The sequence below is a fragment of the Aspergillus foveolatus genome (assembly GCF_047715535.1).
Source record: "Aspergillus foveolatus strain CBS 279.81 unplaced genomic scaffold BDW70scaffold_23, whole genome shotgun sequence".
Classification (NCBI taxonomy): domain Eukaryota; kingdom Fungi; phylum Ascomycota; class Eurotiomycetes; order Eurotiales; family Aspergillaceae; genus Aspergillus; species Aspergillus foveolatus.
In genome coordinates, this window is record NW_027396087.1 from 120652 (window position 1) to 139450 (window position 18799).

Here is an 18799-nt window from a genome sequence, read left to right on the forward strand (position 1 = left end):
AGACTTACGCTGTCGTGTATCTATATGGTTCCCGGTATTGCCGGTCCGTAACATAGCGGCGCAGCCGAGACATCTCGAGCTCCCAGCTCGTTCATTTCAGATGCATGCTTGTTACATGGAAGAGTCGATCGTCTAAGACGCGGTGAAACTGAGCGAGGGGTTTATTTAGTTTTGATTCTGGTACTTCAATGCTTATCTGCGTGTTGAAGCATTTTTAAGTCAATGGAACGAGCTTGTTGAAAGCCTAGATCGGAGGACCTTGAGCATTAACTGCAGACTTTTCAATCCTCTCCGTTATCTGACCGATCATAGCCTCTCTCGCATCTCATTTACAGTCAAATTGCCACCAAATATGAATGTCCATATCCTTGGGATTTCCTTGCTTTGCTGAATGGTTGTTTGAAGAATAACTAGGTGTATGCATCGTTAACGATGTGGCATCTAGTGTTGAAGTTATACATATCGGACGGATGCATAGATAAATAAGCAAGAGAACAATCCAAAGGGATATATTGAAATTCAATATTAAATCGTTGTTGAGAACGCCTTTTTCTGCAGATCCCGTCTATCGCGTGTTCATCAAGTTAATATCATAATGTGATGGTAGCGCCTTTTCCACTTTAAGAGGGAATGTAAGTAGAATAAGCAAAGCAAAGTCTAAGACGTTAAGTCAAGGACAACGGGGGTATAGAAGGTTGAATCCTAAGTAATGAGAATAGATGAAGTCAAGGAGATTTTAATGCCATTTGGCGAGAGTGGTAAATGTCAGAGGACATTTATGAGCGCCCAGAAGTGTAGGTTAACTTGGGGAAGGGGTAGCTGTGTTATTGTTAGCATGAGTGTTCCTTATCTTCTCGGTAAAAGAGCACAAAAAGAGGGAACTTACGAAGGTCCCAATTCTTGGATGCTCAGCTTTGCAAGCCACTGGCCGAGGTCGACGCTCTCTTCAAGGGACTTGCCCTGCACAACTCCGGCGACGAAACCACCGGCAAAAGCATCACTAGAGGGCGAATCGTCAGATGTGTTCAGCGTAGCCAGCTTGAATACTTACCCAGCACCGTTGGTGTCGTTGATGGCGTCCTTAGAGATTTCGTGCACAGGGAACTCCTTGACTTCGACTTCACCGCTGGGGGTAACGGTAGCGGTGATGGTGGGCAGAGTGCCCTGGGTCACAACGGCAATTCGAGAGCGGTTGGTGTTCTTCTTGGGCAGCTGAGCCAGCTTCTTCGCAATCTCGACGATGTCGGTGGTGCCCCATTCGTGGCTTTCGGCGTAAGCAACGGCCTCTGTCTCGTTGCAGAACGTGTAGTCGGTGTAGGGGAGGACACTGTCAAGCTGGTCCTTGAAGAACTGGGTAATGAAAGGAGCGGATAGAGAAAGCATAAAGACCTAATAAGTCAGGCTTGATTAGCGGAGTCTCAAACCGTAGGAGACGGACCAGTCTTTCATACCTTGTTCTTCGCAGCGGCCTCCTCGCCTAGGGCCTGGATCGCGGGGACACAGACTGTCAAGTGGTAGCCACCAACATAGTAGTACTGGGCCTTCTCGACAAGCGACCAGATGTGAGGCTGCTTGAGATGGTCCACCTTGTATTCGTTGGCTGCAGCAAGGTGAGTGCACATGCTGCGGTTGTGGCCGGTAATGATGACACCGCACTTGCCAGTGGGCTGAGCATCATCGACGCGGTACTCGGTGTGGACACCAGCCTTCTTGCAGGCGTCTTTGAGGATGTCGGCGTACTTGTCCTTACCGACACAGCCGATGTAGAGAGTCGAGTTCTCCGGAAGGATGTACTATGAACAATTGAATCAGCAATGGTCATATGCAGGTATCACAAAAGATGGCGGATTACCTGAGCGCCACGAGCAGTGTTCTGAGCGGCACCACCAGCAATCAGCTTGGCATCACGATGCTGGAGCAATTCTTCGTAGAGGCCCATGTGCTTCTCTTCGGCAAGGATAGCATCGTTGGCTTTGAGTCCATACTTCTTGAGGAGGGCGTCATCACTATCGTCGTCGTTAGTTGGGCCCAATGCCAACAATTTAGCGCCTTTCAACATACCCGACAGCTTGGATATCTGAGTGAAGCAAAAGAAGCATCAGTAATTTGTTGTGCCAGGCAGGTTGGGATTCAAAACGGCTTGTCCATGCAAGAGATCTATTTACGCACCCAGAAGGGGGTTCTCCAAGCAGAGGAGAGGGTAGCCTTGGGGAGCAGCCATAACTGTTAATTCTCCGCACCGAGATTTTGAATGAAGAAGAATATGGTATAGACTCAAAAGAGGGGGGAATGACAGGATGAGAGGAGAGTGTGAGAGAAGGCGGGGAGTCGCTCGGCCTAAAGAATTACTATGGAGGGGCAAGCAGATAAACACCTGAAACTCCAGGCCGCAATACGTTCATCCCGTGCAGCCGCTTCGAAGCTTCTGATTGGCTTCGGGGAGCACCAGAACATCATCTCAGTCGGAGTCCGGAGTTGCGCATTCTTCTAGTAGTCTTCTGCCCTGAAGAAGACCCCAAACAAGTACGAGTCTCTGGGTCCTTCCCATGATACATGTCCAAAATGTCAGATCACGCTATTCAAGTCGCGGAAACCATCCAGACGGCATCCGTCAACCGAGCGCCATCCGCTGCCCGCGACATCAACAATCCGACCTCAGCCCCGGAGAAGGCCGCAATCGAGCTTACTCCTTCTGATGCTGACAGCATACCTTCGGACCTCGTCGATCCCCATCGAGCACTCCGGCCGATCTCGCGCCGACATACGCTCCCTCCCTTACCTGATTTACGGTTCGAGCAGAGCTATCTTTCAAGCCTAAGAGGCGCGGATACATGGAGGCGGGTAGCGTGGATCACCATCAGAGACCAGGTACGGACACCTCTTCTCATCCGTTCCCAAATACTTCGATGGGAATGGTTAAGCACTCAAGAAGGGAAAGCCATGTCTGACTCAGCTTACATCTAGGTTCTGTTACCGCTTGTTCAAGGAACGCTGTGGACACTTGCGCTCTCGGGTTGGCGATTTTGGAACCGTACAGCGTCCCTCAGCGGGCAGACGCTGGGTAGCAGGGTTAGGAGATGGTGGTATGAAGTCAATAACTGGAAACTTCCTCCTCTTATACCGAAGAATCCTAAGACAGCGGCCGCGCAGGTAGAAGACGTATGTGGTCCACGCCATGTTTTTAAGGTTGACTGACTGGTTTCCGTGAAGGATGCTGACACTGAGGGAGTTCTTACAGTTCTATACTGCGCAATTTTCCAATGCTGGCGCCGATTAAAGCCTTGCTTGTTGTATTCAAAGGACTAAGTGATAGTCATTTCTCGTGTTTGGCATTCCTGGCGTTAAGGTTGCAAACCTTTGTTCGATTTCGCTCATATATTAAGCAATCTTTATTACTTCGGAGTTTAGAAGGTCCTCAGATCCACATTTGGTACACATCAAAGTACGCATCCTTCAGCACCGCGCTAACTACCCACTTTAGATGGTCATAATAAAAAACAAGCATGTTTACCAAGAAGAACATCTCCGGCCTGGCACTCAAGCATGACAGCCCGTTGCCATTTTAATTTCAAGATCACAAGATTTCCCCATTCAAGTCACAAGCTTTTCTAGATACTGAACACTCTAATCCCAGTACAACCTATATTGTGCCCTTGACAAAACAGTACCAGAACACCATTTGCTTAGACAAAGTCTAGAGATTACCAGACACTTCATGTAATGTGTAAGTGGCTTACCCAGCCAGAATTGTTAGACTGTCCCATCAGGTTGTTGAACTGGAAGCATCGTAGTGCCAGCGGGGCCACCAACACCCTGTGCGGGCCCGCCGTTTGAAGCCAGAGGAGCTGAAGTAGCAGGTGTTTCGGTAGGCGCGTTTTTGGTGTCAAGGCTAGCTGGTATTTCTGGAATGGAATCCTGGGGCGCGTTATCCACTGGCACGGGCTGTTGCAATCCAGTTGTGGCCGCCTGTTCAGCGAGTTGGACTGGCGGCCCAGCGACTGCCGTCTTCTGACTATCAGACGTAGTTTGTGCTTTTTGTTCTCCAGCACTGTTATCATCACCCTGTTTGCCGTACCTGAGTTGGACAACCAGGCTCGGAGGTTTCCCGTTGATCACCGATTCATCTCCACTCACGTCCTCTTCGTCATCACCTTCGAAATCATTTTCGTCTTCCTCCTCGCCACCCTGCCATTCGTTTCCACTGGACTGTCCGTTGTTGGAATTTGTGTCTTCATCGTCATCCATACCATAATCAGTGTACCCGTTCGTCCTCGTGATCCTGGTTCGCTGCCGTCTCTCAGAACCGCCGTCCTCCGCAAGGTCAGTGTCCTCGCGCTGTCCGGCGAGCAAGCTTTCACCATATAAGCCCCCCGCACGCGAACGAACTTGCCTTCCGCTCGCGGTAAACCTCGGGCCCGTGGGCTCTGCAGGGGTAGAAGGTCCAGAAGTGTTTCGTCCTGATCGGCGGGGCGGCGGGAGGCCATCGGAGAAGATATCCTCGTCGTCAGAATATGTATACTTCAGTTTCTTTCCGCGAGTGCGGCCTTCGTACAGTGAGAATCCAGGCTCCGGTCGGGAGAAAGCAGCTTTGCGCGCAATCCGATAATCGCGACGTTTGCGTTTCTATAACTCTGTTAGTAGGAAAATCAAGTGATGACTCAAATACATACCTCCTCTGAGCCCTCGAATCGGGGGATAGAGTTCCTTATCCTCTCACTCAACTTCTTAGAATTGGTCCCCTTCTCCTCCTCTAACTTTTGTGCCACACTTAGCAATTCCGGGATTGTTCCAGCCACACTCCACCATGTGACATTCTTTAAGGCTGGGTTGCTCTCGCGGTATAGCCGGAAATGAGTATCGTCGAGACCTTCAATGAGCCAATATCGGCGCTTCAAACTATCACGTCCCCATGGCTGGACAGATAGAGGTTGGTTCAAGTCATCTTCGTGGCGTGCTTGCTTGTAGGATTCCTTGATTTTCGCTTGGACGGCGTCAGAGGAAGAGAGGGACCATAGAATCAGCGACTTTAATAACCGTAGCTATCAACGGTCAGTACAAAGCCCGCAAAAGACTTAAACAACAAAGTCCACATACGCGCTCCTCCGGGGACATTGATGCAAAGTTGCGACCTCCATGCAGAGGATTCTTGCCCCCCCATGCTTTAGGCCATTGCGACGCATGTGTTTGAACGGCTTCTTCTAACGGGCGCGTATAATGATTCCGTCTGCGCATCGCGCAAGCAGAAGTTAGCATCACAGCTAGAGACATAATGGTATGTGACTCGGTAGCTTCCCCATGGCCCGGAGGTATGGCGGGAAACAGATATGGTAGCTTACTCCACGTCCTTCTTCCTATTCAGTACCAGTCCAAGCAATGCGCACAAAAGTCTTTCAATGTGGTCACCTGGGGGAGATTCTGACACTCCTCGTTCGATGTCCTGTGGCCCAAAGTGTGGTGTTGATCGTGGGAATACTTCGTGGAAACGCGCGCGGAACATTACAATGAACTAAGCATTGCGACTGTCAGCTTAACGTCCGCAAACAGCCCACGGACGCGTTGTTAAACGATCCTAGGACTAAGCAACCATCAGAGGGAATAGTAAAACTTACGGCAATGTCTGGATTATCGGCCAACACATATTCGTGAGGGGGTGAAGGAGCTCGTTTAGGTGGCGGACTTTCGGACTGCTGCTTTTTCTGGAAGTACTTCGTTATACCCACAGGCTCATCAAGAGCCATGGGCGTAGATTCATCATCTGACGGAGGGGCAGACGATAACGAAGAGAGGTCTGAGTCGGAAAGAGACATTTTCGACATGCTTGCGCTGGGGCGAGGAGGTGGGTGTTGTCGTCGCCGTGTCGGAGGGAAAAGTGGGTGAGCCTGTCCGCGTCGCAGGGAAGTTCGTTCTGCTGCGCTACTCCTCCCAGCTTCAAACGCGGCTTCTACGCGGTTGGATCCAATGAGATGACAGCCCAAATTGAGACATGATCAGCACACTATCAATTCTACACATTCTTGATAAATACTCGAAGACGCAGGTTAATGATCGAATTTTGTGGATTGCTTTTCATTGAGAATACAGGGAGCCCTGCGCGATTACAGGACGAAATGGCTCCTAACACGTAGCATAGAGCGTATATCGCGTCGAAGAAGGCGAGTAAACGCATAATGGGCTCCGTTGACGGATCTTGAGCTGGCAGATGATTACTGCTGGAACAAGATTGCTTTCAAAGGGGGAACACGGGGGAACACAGAAGCACCGAGCAAATCCGGACGCATATAATCAGTCTGCAGCGGCTTGGTGCCTCCGAGAACTTATGAGGATGATATGGACGGTCGACCACCTCGTACTCGCCCATCTTTCGTTTATGGTCAAACCAGTGCATGCCCTGCTACATTCCAGTGTCTCCCCATAGAGAAACCGCATACGTGATGATAAGGCAGCCGGTAGTGAACTACTCGTCATTGACGGAGTATCCATAACGTGCACATCCCTCGAAACGATAAATACACTGTGAGAATATGTTAGTCAAGTGCACTAGTCCGTAACGACGCGACAAGAGTCAAAAGCGTCGAGAGTTATAAGACAAAGTCAAATCTCTTGAGAATTTGTTGCCGATGCTATGTTGTAGCAGCCAGTGGCGCGTTCTGCCTCTGAATGTAACTGGAGTGATAAGTGAAGTTGGCGTACGAGCCAGGGATATATGGAGGAGCCCCAAGGCTAGATGATTTTATGCTACTCGAAGTCTCTGATATTCAACAATGTCGCAGTGCCCTCAGAAGCAATCAGGTGAACATCGTACTCGGAAGTCTGAAGTACGTAGTATGCTTGCGTTGGACTTAGGGAAGTTGACGGGGGTCGGCTCCGGAAGTGGAGCTGTGGTGTGCCAAGGCGCTAGTATATAAGCGGCTAGCGCATTCTGTAGCGACCTTTGGCCCTAACCCACAAAGCCCTTCGATCTTGAATTCTCAAGTTACAACCCGTCAAGCCAAACTCTTGAGGTACGACGACTTCCACCACCATCGCTGGCGATCTTTCTTTCAAATACTAACCACCAGGTTCGCAACAGAAAGTCGCCATGGGTCGTGTGATCCGCAACCAGAGGAAGGGCCGTGGCTCCATTTTCAGTGAGTGCGACCAGTTTACCGCTGAACGACAATAATTCTGCTTGGGATCAAGATTGCTGATAAAATATCTCTGTTCAGCGGCTCACACCCGTCTCAACAAGGCCCCCGCCCAGTTCCGTGTCCTCGACTACGCTGAGCGACATGGATACACTCGCGGTGTCGTGAAGGAGATTATCCACGACGCTGGTCGTGGTGCTCCTCTCGCTAAGGTCCAGTTCCGCCACCCCTACAAGTTCAAGCACATCACCGAGACCTTCATCGCCAACGAGGGCATGTACACCGGCCAATTCATCTACGCTGGAAAGAACGCCGCTCTGACCATCGGAAACATCCTTCCCCTCGCCTCCGTTCCCGAAGGTACCGTCATCTCCAACGTCGAGGAGAAGGCTGGTGACCGTGGTGCTCTTGGTCGTACCTCTGGAAACTACGTTACCGTTATCGGTCACAACCCCGACGAGGGCAAGACCCGTGTCAAGCTCCCCTCCGGCGCTAAGAAGGTCATCAAGAACACTGCTCGTGGCATGATCGGTATCGTTGCTGGTGGTGGTCGTACCGACAAGCCTCTCCTGAGTATGTTATTCGGATTTGTGCCCACCAGCCGACGCAGGCTGAGGCAATTGGTGGAGAACAACGGCTAATGATTTGTGAACAGAGGCTTCTCGTGCCAAGCACAAGTTTGCTGTCAAGCGCAACAGCTGGCCTAAGACTCGTGGTGTTGCCATGAACCCCGTTGATCACGTAAGACTCTGCTCTATCTCCCAGTCTTAAGCTCGAATCTGGAATCAGTCTGACATGAATTTCTTTACAGCCTCACGGTGGTGGTAACCACCAGCACATCGGTAAGGCCTCGACCATCTCCCGCTACGCCGCCCACGGTCAAAAAGCGGGTCTCATTGCCGCCCGGAGAACTGGTCTGCTCCGTGGTACCCAGAAGACCAAGGATTAAACGTGATATCATATGGAGTTTTTTTCTTTGTGACGGGTTGAAAAGGCTTTTTGCTATGAGACATATGTACCTAGGCGACTGCGGACGCGTCCTTAGCCAATCAAGGTTGTGGCCCACAAACAATTTCATTGACGATCAAAAGCGAATTGGGTTGAAGAATCGGGATACCAAACCTGCCCTGGGTACATTTCACGGTATAGGATATCACAGTCTAAGGTATGGGTAGCACGGTGGTAATCAAAATTTAAATAAATTCTTTCCATTCTATGTCCTGGACAACCTCTGCGCAAAAATCTGTGCAAGGCTGTACAAAGTTCATGCTTGTGACTTGAACATACAACTATCCTAGCAATAATATTGCCAAGAATGCCCCTAGCCTTCTGATATCGTTGGCCTCGCATGGTCAGCTAACTCCACGCATTCTCGAGATAAAACAATACCACTACAAGGTTTTCCATTTTTCCTTTTTCGACCAGGGCTGATAATTACATTGTAGCGTATCCGGGGGATTGTTATACTAGGTACTCCGCATATCCCTTGCTAGATAAGGCCGACTCTACTCAGAGTTGGATTGAATCTCACTACAAGAACACCCCGCTCCTTCCCGTGATTCTAACACAAAACTCGCTGGCATCTATGTGCCTTTGAAGTGGCCTTGATACGTCGGATTTTCGAACATTGGAAGTTGCTCTCAAAGTAACCAATCAGCGTGGTGAGTCCGACTCGACGAATACGAGTCTCATGAGTCTCATCACTTATTAAGGTGTTGAAACCTCATTGCGCAAATACTCCTAATGATAACTCTACATACCGCTTATCACACTCTCACGGCATTAACGATGTCACAAACTCCTGCACCCCAGACAATCCCGCGCCTCCCCAAACTTGGCTCCCCTGCAACCTCCACAGCTAGCCGCTGGCAAGCAGTAGTCACCCGCGACCCAATCGCCTCATTCGTCTACGCCGTCATAACAACAAAAATCTACTGTCGCCCATCATGCGCCGCTCGGCTGGCACGGCGCGCTAATGTCGAGTTCTACGATACACCGTCCCAGGCCGAAGAGGCAGGGTTCCGGCCCTGTAAGCGCTGCAAGCCGGAAGAAAATCGCAAGCATGCCATCAATCCACAAGTTGCGGTGGTGCAGAGGGCATGTCGCACAATCGAAGCCGATGTACGCTCTGGGTCAAAGCCTACGCTGAGTAGGTTAGCTGAGGAGGCTAGCCTGACGCCTAGTCATTTCCTCAGGGTGTTCAAGAAGGTTGTGGGCGTTACGCCGGGAAAGTATGTGGCTGCCGTTATGAAAGACAGTGAAGGTGCGCCATTGGACTCGGTGGGAGATGATCCTTCCATAGTTGAAAATCGAGGCATAGGAATGATGGATTGGCTTGGTAACCCTGGTAGTGAATATGGCGATCTGGGTTGTGCTGTTAGCGCCGGCGGCGAGAACGCTCTGCTATGGAACGAGTTTGATGTTTTGATAGCCGCGGAGGCTGAATATGCATCTCGTCAAAGAATTTAATTGGTGACCGACAGCTTTCGAGTTATCCGCCTTTGATAATTCTAGCTTGTAATTTCTGGTGGGAGTTCTCATTTGATAGAGTCCAGAGGCGTATATCAACCTGGTTATACTGGTGGTTCTGTATTCGTAGCATCCCTCGATAATGGATTAGAATAAAACAGAGCAGGTGCATTTTGTGATTCTCCGGACCGTTGTCTGTGTGAAACTAGGTAATATAGCATTGTTGGCTGATGCGGCGCAGATATATATTTAGACGCGGCAATATACAATCCTAGCACAAAAAGCGCGGGTCGGTAGAGGGACCTAGCAATAGTACTACGGATCTTGAGTCCAGTGATGCCTGTCAGAGTGCTACAAGTTGACACCGGAAAGCTCGTTATAGCTATTCCGAACACCAGCGATTAAACGCTTTGAACCACCATTTTATCATACGTCTCAGTCTACAGTATTAGATTGTCTTATTTCTCCAGGCCTGACTAGACACGTTCCAGATTAGATTGAATAACCGTTACGCGTTAGTAACACGCTAGACTCACTACAGCTTGCCACTTTGCTGAATATCGAAATACGAAAACGAAACCGACCTAGCTGAAGGGTGGCCGGTAGCCAGTTCGTCAAACTCAGACTGACCTGAAACAGGACCGTCAAGAGACAGTGGCACAATAATGGCATGCAAAATAAAGGCGATCCGTGCAGCATACAGCCACAGCGGCAGTCTATCATAAAGGGATGATCATCGCTACGTTGTCACCTCATCAAGACGGCGTCGAGTCTGGACAGGCTCGACTGTGATTTGTGCTGTAAATAGATCGTGGCAAACGACTCGGTCCTGGATGGCCCACCGGCCCACAAGTTGGAAACGCGTGTCGTCTTTGTGCCCAGACGGTGATACAGAGTTCGAGCCGTGAGGATGCGCGGACGATCGATTTGCCCAGCCGTCGCATGTTTCAATCGGCCAACCCACTCAATTTCAGGCACCCGCTATCATCCGTCAACCGGTGGCTGTGAGCCCCGCAGCCAAAAAGCCAATTTGTGTCGACATGGATGGTCCAGCCTCCGCACCACCTCGAATCTGCTTATCGTTCAGGCCTGACCAGGGGTCTCAACCAACTCTGATGCCGCTCGCCCATGGTGTCATTGGGCTTGGAGCAGGAATCGGAGGAATCGAAGGAATTGGGATGCAGTGGCGCTTCCGGCGACTACTGGACGATTGCGAATGGCATGCTGTTGCTCTCTGTCATTCCTCAACCGTTGCCCAAGCGCTTTAGGCATATTTGTGGTTGCAATGGTAATTGAATTTCTCCGTCTAGTGGTTAAAACAGCGTAACATTATGTGCCATAACAGAAATGATGAAAGGCGATAATACAGAGTAGTACAGTAGTGTACGATATTACTCCGTAGCCGGGGTGGAACTTTTCATTAATTGTCAGTGCATTCCCCCCCCCCCCCCCCCCCCCCCCCCCCCCCCCCCCCCCCCCCCCCCCCCCCCCCCCCCCCCCCCCCCCCCCCTTGGTGTCTGTTGCAGAATCGCCTCTTCCTCTCTTTCCTTCCTTTTGCGTCTAACGACACTCTTCAGGTATTTACTTTTTGTGCTGCCGCACCATCTGTCTTCTTGACTTTATCATCGGTCTTCGCCAATTCATTCAGCCAAGACTTGATACTTCCTTCGTTTATCACTGCATTTAGCTATCTATACATGAGCACGCCCGTTCACTCCCGGGCAAGTTACCCTTCGTTACAACTTCTCAGCTGCGAGTCAAAGATCCATCAATACAAGCAACCAAAATGAACGTCAACAAAAGATTCGACCGCTTCAAACAGTGGGCTGGGGAGAGAATGGGCGGCGAGGTCAAGACCAATGTCTCTGATGACTTTAAAGCCTTGGAAACGGAAATGAGCGTGCGCCATGAAGGTAAGCGAATTGTGGACCGATTTGGCTTGTTTGCCGTATGCTGAAATTCCGCGTGTTTTGAAGGTATCGACCGTATCCACAAGTCCATGACCGCCTATGTCAAGTCTATTTCCAAGCGCAGTGAAGGCGACGACAAGGAGAAAACATTGCCAATTGCACACCTGGGTGGTAACATGATTACCCACGGAGAGGACTATGATGTGAACTCTGAATATGGACGATGTCTTACCAGTAAGTTGCAATGTTTGTGCGAGTCCAAATCAATCCGGAAGTCTGACTATGTTTGTTCCAGTGTTCGGAAGGGCAGAGGAGCGTCTTGCTCGGATTCAAGAGTCTTACATCGCCCAGGCGACCTCGGGGTGGCTGGAGTCATTGGAGCGGTCTCTTACTCAGTTGAAAGATTACCAAGTATGACGATCCTTCTGTTTCAATTTAGGCCTTTATCTTGTCTAACCAATTCTAGACATCCCGCAAGAAGCTGGACACTCGACGTCTGGCGTACGATACTTCTCTGTCAAAGATGCAGAAAGCAAAGAGGGAGGATTTCCGTGTGGAGGAAGAGCTGCGGACACAAAAGGTCAAATATGAAGAAGCTAACGATGATGTGTATCGTCGGATGCTTGACATCAAAAATTCCGAGCCAGAGAATGTTATGGATCTGCAGGCCTTCTTGAATGCTCAATTGAATTATCACGAGCAATGCCGGGAAGTGCTTCTCCGATTAAAGAACGAGTGGCCCGCTGAGTGAGTTTCACCTGTGCACAATTGCGTTGAGGGGTTTTCTCGGACTAATAGGGCTAGGCAAAATGCAAGTCAGCCATCAACTGGTCACCACGGAACTCGTTCTCGATCAAACACGGCCCATTCGTACCATGACCGCTTTGAACCCCTGCACGAAGAACATAGCAATGGTGTTGAGGCACGACCGGTCATTAAATCCAACACGCACAGTTTTGCCGAGTCGCCTATCAGAAAAGCTTACACGCAAGAGACTTCGCCTCATCGACCTGTCCTGAACCGCACCTCGACATTTGAGGGCGCTTCACCATTGCGACAGGTCCATGAGCATCCGGTTGCCGCCCAAATTGCGACGCGAACGAATAGCGAGAACTTCATTACGAGGAGGAACAGCGTACAGGCTCGTCCGATTAGCAGGGTGATACCGGAACCAACGGAGGACGCTGGATATCACAGTGGGAGTGTGTCTGATCGTTCAGACAACGGCTGGACAGAATCCCGCCAAACGCCATTTGGCAGCACCGTTTCGAGAAGAACTAGCTCCAGCACCCTGAACGGATTCGCGCACAAGAAAGCCCCTCCGCCACCACCACCCTCGCGCGCAAAGAAGCCTGCACCTCCACCTCCAATGAAGCGCCCCGTGCTCAGTGCAGCCCAGGTATGAGGAATCTACTAGCGGAAAACTATCTAGGGAGTACGGGGAACTGGGATTTATGTAGGACACGGATAGGGCTTGTACAGTTGAACTGCGTTGTGGCTGTCTTTTCTCCGCAATCACCTCGCGGGCGAGCTATTGAAGGCGGATCATTGCGGGCTACCGAGGAGGTTGCTTGTGTTTTGATATTACATATTATTGTTAATTGCTGCCTAATTCAGTGCTGTCGTTCATTTCCTGTCGGATGAACTAAATTATGCGAAATGTAGGCACTACGCACGCAGTATGGCCCAAGAGTTCAATACTGTAGATCCACGATTCGGAGTGAGCGGCTCATCCCGGCAACGCCCTAGCTAATGGCCACTTCCCACTATTCCGGAAGCGGTTAACCAACTGAGTCAGCACGCGCCCGTGCACGTGACGGCAAGGACGGCAAACTTCTTCCAACTCCTCTCCCCCAACAGGCCCTGGGTGAGCACCGCCGACCAGCACGGAAAGTCGCGATAGCCCCGTCCCTCCATCGCCATTCCATCAAGATAGGCTTTCCACGCGCTTTCTTCAACATCCACCCTCCTTTTGGGGCCTTTATCCCCACCCCAACATCGCTTTTACCTCCCCCCCTCCCCTTCTTGCTGATTCTCCTTTTGATCGCCTACCGCCCTGTGCCCTCCGACCAGTTTAAACATCACGAATCCTATCGCCAAGGTCCTGATACAGGTCGCTACTTGTCGCATCCATCGACAAGACACATCTAGGGCTTTAGACTTTCGTGATTTTGCGCGTCTTGTCGCCTTACCATCGCGAATTGTCAATTACCCTTACGAATTTCCTTTTCCACGTGTTTCGCTTTCTCCCTGACTTGAAGCTGTCGCATAAAACCCGGCCCCGACGTGTTCTCTTATATTTATGAATAGACAATAAACGCGCTCGATCATGACGTCCCTCCAGACACCTCCAAATAATGTGGCCCCGGCAAACATGAGCCTGCCGGCAAATTTGACGCCGCAGCACATACAAGAAACCCTTCAGGTATAGTGTTCCTGTTTTCTTATATGCTCATGGTCTACCTCATGCATTTGTCCCCCTTACCAATTGAACTTAGCCCCTCTTTTTTTGCTTAACCTAAAAGCTCCTCAGTCCTGTTCTGTCGCTCTGTTCTAATTCCATCACAGAAATTCAAGCAGATGCAGGAACAAGGTGTTCGTCAAGATGACCCTGAGTATCTAAAGGCCCACAATCTCCTCTCTGCTGTTCAGCGACAACAAGCTTTTCAGAAGCAGCGACAATTAGCACAGCAGCAGCAACTCCAGGCTCAGCGCCAACAGCAACAAAATGGTTCTTCTGCCCAAGAGGCCGTGGCGCCGAATGGAGTAAACAGTAAGAATTTCACATACTTGTCTTTCCCTTATAGCTTATGCTTACCATTTCTGCTGTATAGACCGAGCCATTTCGAGCGCTACATCCAATAACGCTGTTCAAGATGTGGGCTCCGCGTCAGCCCTCGGCCAACAGAACCCTCAAAAAGGCGCACCGGCTGCGAGCGGCAGTTTTTCTGCGGATCAGTTGCAGACACTTCGCAACCAAATAATGGCTTTCAAAATGTTGACGAAGAATCTCCAAATACCGCCGCGCGTTCAGCAACAGCTTTTCATGTCCAAGAAAGTCACCACACCCGCGCCGTCAGATAATGTTGCTGTGGCTGAGAGTGTACTGGAAAATGCTTCTCAGGGGAAGCCAGATCAAGCTGCGGCAACTGCTGATGTGTCGAACGCTAAAGAGTTTTATGAGCATTTCCAGTCCCCGTACGACCTAATTCCTAAAACGGTCAGCTTCACGGACCACGCATCTAGGGCTCATCGCATGCGCATACCAGCTCTGATGCCGCCGGGTATTGATCTGGAACAGGTGCGCGAGGAGCGAGAAGTTGCACTCTACAACCGAATCAATGCGCGGAAAGCTGAACTTGCTGCACTTCCTGCAAACATTGCTGCATGGAACTCAGGCCAAAGTGATGTCGCTACTGGCGACGACTCTCTGAAGCTGAAGGCTCTGATCGAGTACAGAATGCTCAATCTTCTGCCTAAACAGAGGCTCCTCCGCAAACAAATCCAGCATGAGATGTTTCATTATGACAATCTTGGCATGACCGCCAATCGTGCTACTCATCGGCGTATGAAGAAGCAATCGCTGCGCGAAGCCCGGATCACTGAGAAACTTGAGAAGCAGCAACGTGATGCCCGCGAATCAAGGGAAAAGAGGAAGCAGGATGTCCATCTCCAAGCGATAGTCAATCACGGTGCGGAACTTCGGGAAACGGCAAGCCAGCAACGCCAGCGCGCTGGAAAACTTGGTCGTATGATGCTTCAGCACCACCAGCACATGGAACGTGAAGAGCAAAGGCGCGTTGAACGAACTGCTAAGCAACGTCTTCAGGCTTTGAAGGCCAACGATGAAGAGACCTACCTGAAGCTTCTCGGACAAGCCAAAGATTCTCGGATTTCTCATCTTCTTAACCAGACTGACGGCTTCCTCAAACAGCTTGCCGCGTCTGTCAGACAACAACAGCGTAATCAAGCTGAACGATATGGTGAGGATCACGATTTCGATGATGACGATGACGAAGACATCGCATCCGGCAGCGACGAGGAAGGCGAAGGCCGACGAAAGATCGACTACTACGCAGTTGCTCACCGTATTAAAGAAGAGATAACCGAACAACCTTCTATTCTTGTTGGTGGTACCTTGAAAGAGTATCAGATGAAGGGTCTGCAATGGATGATTTCGCTTTACAACAACAATCTTAACGGCATTCTGGCCGACGAAATGGGTCTTGGAAAGACGATCCAGACCATTAGCTTAATCACGCACATTATTGAGAGAAAGAGGAACAATGGCCCGTTTTTGGTCATTGTCCCTCTGAGCACTCTGACGAACTGGAACCTTGAATTTGAAAAATGGGCGCCGTCCGTGTCGAGAATTGTCTACAAAGGCCCGCCAAATGCTCGTAAACAACAGCAGCAAAATATTCGCTGGGGAAATTTTCAGGTCCTATTAACGACTTACGAATACATCATCAAGGACCGCCCTATTCTGAGCAAGATAAAGTGGACACATATGATCGTTGACGAGGGTCATCGCATGAAGAACACGCAGTCTAAGCTTAGTAGCACTCTTTCGCAGTACTACACCAGCCGTTACCGATTGATTTTGACAGGTACCCCATTACAAAACAATCTTCCCGAACTGTGGGCGCTCTTGAATTTCGTCTTGCCAAATATCTTCAAATCAGTGAAGTCGTTTGACGAATGGTTCAACACGCCATTTGCTAATACTGGTGGTCAAGACCGCATGGATTTGACCGAAGAAGAACAGCTCCTTGTCATTCGTCGTCTACACAAGGTCCTTCGGCCATTCTTGCTCCGACGTCTGAAGAAGGATGTCGAAAAAGACCTGCCTGACAAGCAGGAGAGAGTCATCAAATGCCGCTTCTCCGCCTTACAAGCAAAACTCAACAAGCAACTTGCTACACACAACAAGATGGTTGTTAGTGATGGCAAGGGAGGCAAAGTTGGTATGCGTGGCCTCAGTAACATGCTGATGCAATTAAGGAAGCTCTGCAACCATCCCTTTGTGTTTGAGCAGGTGGAAGATCAAGTAAACCCTGGGCGAGGCACAAATGATTTGATCTGGCGTACCGCTGGAAAGTTTGAATTGCTCGATAGAATTCTTCCAAAGTTCAAGGCAACTGGCCACCGTGTTTTGATGTTTTTCCAAATGACTCAGATCATGAACATCATGGAGGATTTCCTTCGTCTTCGTGGGATGAAGTACTTGCGGCTTGACGGTTCTACAAAATCCGATGACCGATCAGACTTGCTGAAGCTCTTCAATGCCCCAGACTCTGAGTATTTCTGTTTCTTGCTCTCAACGCGTGCTGGTGGTCTCGGCTTAAACCTGCAAACCGCTGATACTGTCATCATTTTCGACTCCGACTGGAATCCTCATCAGGATCTCCAAGCCCAAGATCGTGCGCACCGTATCGGTCAGAAAAACGAGGTCAGAATCTTGCGACTCATCACCTCTAATTCTGTCGAAGAGAAGATCTTAGAGCGAGCTCAATTTAAGCTCGACATGGATGGCAAGGTCATTCAAGCGGGAAAATTCGATAACAAGTCTACCAACGAAGAACGAGATGCACTCTTGCGTACTCTGCTCGAGACTGCTGAGGGTACAGATCAAGCCGGAGACCAGGATGAGATGGACGATGATGACTTGAACGACATAATGGCTCGGTCAGACGAGGAACTGGCGGTTTTCCAGCGCATGGATAGGGAACGGCAGAAGACGTGTCCATACGGCCCTGGCCACAAGCTGCCCCGTCTGATGGGCGAGAGTGAACTCCCGGAGATCTACATGACTGAAGAGAACCCCGTCGCGGAAGAAGCGGCTGAGATAGAGCTTTCTGGTCGCGGTGCTCGTGAGCGTAAGGTTACTCGCTACGACGACGGCCTCACAGAAGAGCAATGGCTTATGGCGGTGGACGCCGATGACGACACCATCGAGGACGCGATTGCACGGAAAGAGGCGAGGGTTGAGAAGCGTCGTTCCAACAAGGAGAAGCGTGGTCGTAAGGCGCAAGGCGACGAGTCGTCGCCCGAGCCATCACGAGAGACTTCTGAAACACCCCAGCCCAAGAAGCGTGGTCGCAGAGGACCGGCTCCAAAGCGTAAAGCAGAGGAGCTAGCTGAGGAGACACCTCAGCCAAAGCGCAAGAGGGGCAGACAAGCCAAGCCTGTCGAAACGTTGAGTCCAGATGACCGGGCCGCTTTACAACAGATCCTCAACAATGTCTACCAAGCGTTAATGGACATGGAGCAGGAGTTACCGGCCGACTCCTCCGATAGCGAGGATGGACCTGTCACACGTTCCATCATCGAGCCATTCATGAAACCACCACCAAAGTCGCAGTATCCTGACTATTACATGATCATCCAGACGCCAATCGCTATGGACATGATCAAGAAGAAGATCAACCGCGAAGAATATCAGAGTCTGAGAGACTTCCGGAATGATATCGGTCTCCTTTGCCAGAACGCCCGAACGTACAACGAAGATGGTAGCATCCTGTTCCAGGACGCTAACGACATTGAGGTAAGCTACTCCTACTAGGACACTTTTTATTTGACCTTTACTTATGTTACCACAGGCACGATGTCTTGCCGAGCTGAGCAAGGAAGTCGAAGCTCACCCACAGTTCGCCGACTTTGACGGCCCGGCAAACTCAAATGATAACCCAGTGTCTGTTGCCGGAGATGACACCCCCAGCGCTGCTGCAACGCCAGGGCAACCGAAATTGAAACTGACGTTCAACGCTGGGGGCGCCATGCCTGGCACTGTAAACGACCTTCAGTGATGTCGAATAGGACCGTTCTTGATACATGTACTCTTGCTCAAAGATTCTGCAGAGTTTGCACATTTATGTTTCTCTCACTGTTTTTACTGTTGATAAAGCATGTACTATTCCACTGGTTTCCGTGGCGGCCGGCGTTTGTGACTGGGCGGCAGATGAGCTATGCAGGCTGACGGCGCTGTCCTATTCTATTCTCTTCTATGGACGAGAGGAAAGTGTTTTTCACCATATGTTTATTTAGTGGCTCCCGTCTTTCTTTTCTTTACCTGTCTTTTACGCTATTGCTTCCCATTGGCGATTTCTACTCTTAGATCCAAGAGTTCTTATTCCAGGACTTGTGTCGATCACGAGTTGGTCTCTCGGCTTTAAACGTTTGATAGTCCAGACATGATCAATTGGTATTTTCTTCGAGAGATATAGAGTATATTCTAGTAACTCCTAAATGATCAGCCAGCTGTAGGAATCATTCGTCATAGTCAACCAGCCTTGA

The 18799-nt window shown here is 50.2% G+C and overlaps 7 protein-coding genes across 7 annotated transcripts; 5 read left to right on the forward strand and 2 right to left on the reverse strand.

Annotated features, from left to right (window-relative positions):
- Window positions 1–415: 415 nt before the first annotated feature.
- On the reverse strand, window positions 416–2322 carry BDW70DRAFT_49761 (adenosine kinase). Its single transcript, XM_073744147.1, has 7 exons — window positions 2170–2322; window positions 2062–2077; window positions 1853–2006; window positions 1452–1793; window positions 1052–1389; window positions 887–1000; window positions 416–819 (listed from the first exon to the last, which is right to left on the reverse strand). The coding sequence occupies exons 1-7, from the start codon at window positions 2219–2221 to the stop codon at window positions 777–779; spliced, it is 1059 nt and encodes a 352-aa protein (XP_073596093.1). The 5' UTR covers window positions 2222–2322; the 3' UTR covers window positions 416–776.
- A 146-nt stretch (window positions 2323–2468) lies between these two features.
- On the forward strand, window positions 2469–3484 carry BDW70DRAFT_49815 (DUF1770 domain-containing protein). The gene is made up of 3 exons (XM_073744149.1): window positions 2469–2868; window positions 2965–3159; window positions 3230–3484. Exons 1-3 carry the CDS (start codon window positions 2554–2556, stop codon window positions 3275–3277), a joined length of 558 nt encoding a protein of 185 aa, XP_073596094.1. The 5' UTR covers window positions 2469–2553; the 3' UTR covers window positions 3278–3484.
- Window positions 3485–3750: 266 nt separating this feature from the next.
- Window positions 3751–5816, reverse strand: BDW70DRAFT_150164 (uncharacterized protein; the record flags this gene model as incomplete). The annotated part of the gene is made up of 5 exons (XM_073739113.1): window positions 3751–4623; window positions 4671–5024; window positions 5095–5224; window positions 5337–5506; window positions 5610–5816. 5 exons carry the CDS (start codon window positions 5814–5816, stop codon window positions 3751–3753), a joined length of 1734 nt encoding a protein of 577 aa, XP_073596095.1.
- A 1173-nt stretch (window positions 5817–6989) lies between these two features.
- Window positions 6990–8445, forward strand: BDW70DRAFT_136047 (60S ribosomal protein uL2). Its single transcript, XM_073736795.1, has 4 exons — window positions 6990–7127; window positions 7206–7697; window positions 7780–7865; window positions 7936–8445. Exons 1-4 carry the CDS (start codon window positions 7079–7081, stop codon window positions 8071–8073), a joined length of 765 nt encoding a protein of 254 aa, XP_073596096.1. The 5' UTR covers window positions 6990–7078; the 3' UTR covers window positions 8074–8445.
- Window positions 8446–8912: 467 nt separating this feature from the next.
- On the forward strand, window positions 8913–9593 carry mpt (putative DNA repair and transcription factor Ada; the record flags this gene model as incomplete). Its single annotated transcript, XM_073740744.1, has 1 exon — window positions 8913–9593. One exon carries the CDS (start codon window positions 8913–8915, stop codon window positions 9591–9593), a length of 681 nt encoding a protein of 226 aa, XP_073596097.1.
- A 1786-nt stretch (window positions 9594–11379) lies between these two features.
- Window positions 11380–12908, forward strand: BDW70DRAFT_150166 (BAR domain protein; the record flags this gene model as incomplete). Its single annotated transcript, XM_073739114.1, has 5 exons — window positions 11380–11506; window positions 11570–11737; window positions 11799–11914; window positions 11970–12250; window positions 12302–12908. The coding sequence occupies 5 exons, from the start codon at window positions 11380–11382 to the stop codon at window positions 12906–12908; spliced, it is 1299 nt and encodes a 432-aa protein (XP_073596098.1).
- A 366-nt stretch (window positions 12909–13274) lies between these two features.
- On the forward strand, window positions 13275–18726 carry BDW70DRAFT_136052 (putative RSC complex subunit (Sth1)). The gene is made up of 4 exons (XM_073736796.1): window positions 13275–13928; window positions 14072–14276; window positions 14338–18050; window positions 18106–18726. The coding sequence occupies exons 1-4, from the start codon at window positions 13833–13835 to the stop codon at window positions 18310–18312; spliced, it is 4221 nt and encodes a 1406-aa protein (XP_073596099.1). The 5' UTR covers window positions 13275–13832; the 3' UTR covers window positions 18313–18726.
- The last annotated feature ends 73 nt before the right edge of the window (window positions 18727–18799 follow it).